Here is a 4,133-nt window from a genome sequence, read left to right as displayed (position 1 = left end):
GCCATTTTAGGTAACGTTTATTGTGCGCTCACACGGTACAATCAGATCTTCATTAAGGACTGCCTGGGGCTGGGGATTTTGGGGTTTAATCCCTTAGTCTTAAACGCTGCCAATCATAAGTGCCAAAGTTTCAAAAAGGAGGAGCAGGGTTAGGGATAGAAAAAAAAACCGGCAGCAGTCTTCCTCATCCTTGGAGTTAGGTAAACACATGATAGAACATTTATAGTCACGACACGAAGACACCAAATATGTAAACTCAGCCTCATTTTTTTTATTCTTTTTTATCCTAGTTTTGCATCGAATCCCAATATTTTTTTGATCGCGAGTGGTTTTCCCCTGACATCTCGGCACGACACCTGCAGATGGCGGGAGGGGACAATTCTATACGAGGTGATTATGGTCACAGGGGATTAAGGCCGCGATTTTGTTACAAAACATACCTTAAAGAAGGGACAAAAAAAAAAAATGGAAAAAAATTACAAGGTGGTCTGGCGGTCACACACGATCTTTGGGGGGAGGGGGATTTAATTTTGTCCCCACAAAATAAAATAAAAAAAATTCTAAGAGAAGAACACTGTGACTGCAGTTGTCGGGGTGGGGATGATTGCATGTTGGCTGCCAGGACACATGTACAGTCCGCTTCTCATATATATATCTATATATATGTACATAAATATATACTGCTATGATATAGGTGCGGTATTCACAGGCCTCACCGCCACACAGTGCTGACTTCATACAGTTATACAGCTCCGTTTTTTTCCCATATTTTTTAATTTTATATCAAAAAAAAGAAAAAAAACAATAGGTCGGGGGAGGTCCACGGTGAGCAACCGCCATGTTTGCTGTGCGGCACGGAGCGCAACCCAAAAAGGGCTTCTTTTTTTTCCCCTCTGTCCTCCCTCGTCACAGGGAACTCTGCACTATTAAGTTTCGTAGCAGTTTCTGGCGGCCGATTTCATAGTCTTCCTCATCCACGTTGACCAGTAGTTTGATGGCCTCGTGGCCCACTGCCTGCTTAAGCGAGTCCGTGATGAAGACGCCTTTCAGCGCTTCCAGCAGCGAGCCATTGATGTAGTCACGCCAGAAGGCGTCCAGGTAGGTGAGCTCAGAGAACTTAATGTCGCAGATGATGGAGCCCAGGTCCCGGGACTTTAGGATGGTGTTCGCCTGGTTAAAACGTTCAAACTGTCGCTCTAAAGGGTCCTGCTTGTTGGAGAAGACGTTTCCTTGCAGAGCCGTCTCGTGCTGGCAGTACTCAGCCCGTACCCGCAGTCGGATGTCTGGGGAGGCAGAAGTGAGCGCAGTCAGTAGAGGCTGACCAATCTGTTCACATTACATTGCAACAGAAATATGAATGCAGCTCCGGAGCAGATTACCACCAATCACTACTTACCGCATGTCTGTTTCTCCTTGGGGTCTGGCGTGATGGATTTCCTCCTCTTCCTCTGACTACTGAGGGGTGGTCTCCCTCGGCCGGGCCTCTTTGTGCAGATCTGGGGTCCGGAGTGGGAGGAGCAGACCATGGGATGGTGCGGCGTTCCTGCAGGAGACAGAGTCACAAATTTGATATAAAGCGCCGAACCCCCCAAACGGGTGATACTACCGCCATCTTACCAGCTGTGTGCGGCTGCTGAGCGCCCACCTCCATGCTGCTTTGTGTCCGCGGCGTGACGTAGTGGATAGAGGTTTCCTCAAGGTATTTATCTACAAGATCCGGACAAACTGCAAGACACATAAGAAGAGGTCAGGGTCTCAACGCAAACCCATTGATGGCCTCTGCAGCACCACCGAAATGGCTGATAACGGATTAGCAGAAAACGTCAGAATAGAATTATAAAGTGACACCATCATTGATATCACACCCATTTCATAAGTGGATCAACCAGATTTTCTGGTACAGAGATCTCAACAGGACTGCACCATTCTAAGGGAGAGGGGGGGACTCACCGGCCTTCCTCCTTTTCAGCGTTACGTAGGGGAGCAGGTCGTGCCTCGTAATGATCCTCAATAACTGCAGCACCTGGCGGAAGTTTGTTTCATCGCAACGGCCCTGCCTCTCCAGAGCAAGCAGGAAGTCCCGGCCACTGCGGATCATGCCCCTCTCATAGTCATCAATAACGTCCACAAAGAGGAAGGAGAGGACCCGCACGTCGCGGTGAGTCAGGTGAGTGCCCACAATGTCAAACATGCGGTGCAGGCTGTACAGTCCATGCTCCCGCTCACACTCCTCCTCCGACCAGGCCTCTTCCCTGCTCCGCTTCTGCTGGGCCATAGCTGCAACGTCCCGGGCCGGCCACTCCCCTCCTCCTCGGCTCCAAGTGCCGCCAACACAAGGAAATGCCAATGTCCTCCTACAGGGGGAGAAGAGAGTTAGCAGGCTACCACACACATCATCCAATAGCGGCCTGGTACAACGTAGGACACAAGGGGTCACCGGTGGAGGAAATCGCTGCCAGAACATCAGGGGTCAGATCTCCAAGATTCTGACACAACCTCCTGCCGTAATCCTCCATAACCTGTGTACAAGAGATGGAGGCGGCGGGCGGTCCCCATATTCTCTGCGCTGTGTGTCACCCTCACATGATCAGAACATGCCACTCCTGAAAAGGGCAGCACGGTGGCTCAGTGGTTAGCACTGCAGCGCTGGAGTCCTGGGTTCTAACCCCACCATGGACAACATCTGTAAGGAGTTTGTATGTTCTCTCCCTGTTTGTGTGGGTTTCCTCCGGGTACTCCGGTTTCCTCCCACATTCCAAAGACATACTGATAGGGAATGTATATTGTGAGCCCCAACGGGGACAGTGATGATAATGTGTGCAAACTGTAAAGCGCTGCGGAATATGTTAGCGCTATATGAAAATTATTATTATGACACTGCAGCCCACACAAGTTGCTGATGTGCCCGTACGTTGCCCAAGATGTCATGGAGCACTGGCTGAAGACCCATGATGCCGCCAGACCCCATCAAGTCCATTATGTGAGAGTAAGTCATTTCTGAGCTGTGGCGGAGTCCTCCCACCTTCAGGGGGAGCCACAGCGCTGCTGGGGGTCCCATAGTAATGTGGCTTTACCTGTTGCCTGCAGACCCTCCGGTTGCTGTCAGTGGATGAGACCACTCTTGGCGACATCCAGAGATTGAAGACCGGCCTCATCAGCGGAGGGTCCGCTACATATAATAATAATAATCTTTATTTTTTATATAGCGCTAACATATTCCGCAGCGCTTTACAGTTTTGCACACATTATCATCACTGTCCCCGATGGGGCTCACAATCTAAATTCCCTATCAGTATGTCATACGGCGGAGGCTCTGCACTGACACAATGTAATGCACCTCAAGTGCTGCAGACACACAGTGACAAAGCCTCAGCTGTGAGTGGTGCTGGCACGTTCTCTGCCGTCCCTGGTTATTAACTCCTCATGGAAGTGGTTGCAGGAAGAGCTTGGGAATGTCTCCATTCACTGACAGCAAGTAGAGATGGTGGAAATTACAGGGAGCAGCAGAGGTCCCTGTGTGCCAGTAGGGGGCTGGGCACAGGCCTGCAGCTTGGGGTGACAGCAGTGCATGCTGGGGCACAGACATGGAGGCCTCGGGATCTTACCTGCTAGCTTTGACGCACACTGACACCCTGCTCTCCGCGGCCTCAGGACGGAGCAGCCATGACGGAGCCTTCAGCTTCTCTACCAGCAGCAGCTCAGAGACGGGAACATCCGGGCACCGCTGCCGTTGGAAAAGGCGGAGCTCGGCAGCGAATTGGTCCTCTGTGCGCTCCGTATCTTGGCTTCAGCTCTATAGGAAACAATGATAACCGGGAGGACATTATAACTGAGGGCGACGTCGGGGCACGTACGGGTAGGGAGCGTCCTGCTTCACCGCCACTGGTCTGCAGAATGAGGCGGCCATGATGGAAGTGGGCAGAGAGTGGCCGTGTACTGTGCCAGGGAGAGATGCACGGAGGGGCTCACATCACACTGACGGCTGTATGTCCTCACACGGCCCCCGTACTGACGAGCAGCAGCGCTGTGAACCCTAGCAACGGGCTAACCCCTACTTTAGGTTGTCCCAGGATATGCTATCCCCTCATCTGTGTCTCATACTCTACCTACACTGTCCAAGATCTCCTTGGTGT

The 4,133-nt window shown here is 51.5% G+C and overlaps 1 protein-coding gene across 1 annotated transcript; it reads right to left on the bottom strand.

The window, feature by feature from the left end:
• Positions 1-3,920, bottom strand: DEDD (death effector domain containing). Its single transcript, XM_069728873.1, has 5 exons — positions 3,606-3,920; positions 1,951-2,354; positions 1,618-1,725; positions 1,397-1,543; positions 1-1,283 (listed from the first exon to the last, which is right to left on the bottom strand). Exons 2-5 carry the CDS (start codon positions 2,273-2,275, stop codon positions 907-909), a joined length of 957 nt encoding a protein of 318 aa, XP_069584974.1. The 5' UTR covers positions 2,276-2,354; positions 3,606-3,920; the 3' UTR covers positions 1-906.
• Positions 3,921-4,133: the final 213 nt, after the last annotated feature.

Source organism: Ranitomeya imitator, chromosome 1, assembly GCF_032444005.1.
Source record: "Ranitomeya imitator isolate aRanImi1 chromosome 1, aRanImi1.pri, whole genome shotgun sequence".
NCBI classification, from domain to species: Eukaryota; Metazoa; Chordata; class Amphibia; order Anura; family Dendrobatidae; genus Ranitomeya; species Ranitomeya imitator.
This window is presented reverse-complemented; position numbering and strand designations above follow the sequence as displayed.

Excerpts from the sequence above, each read along its gene's own strand:
- DEDD (XM_069728873.1), bottom strand. The coding sequence starts at position 2,275 with ATGGCCCAGCAGAAGCGGAGCAGGGAAGAGGCCTGGTCGGAGGAGGAG. Across the intron at positions 1,726-1,950 it reads GCTGAAAAGGAGGAAGGCCG|TTTGTCCGGATCTTGTAGAT; the intron begins GTGAGTCCCCCC and ends TGTGTCTTGCAG. Across the intron at positions 1,284-1,396 it reads CAAGGAGAAACAGACATGCG|ACATCCGACTGCGGGTACGG; the intron begins GTAAGTAGTGAT and ends CTGCCTCCCCAG.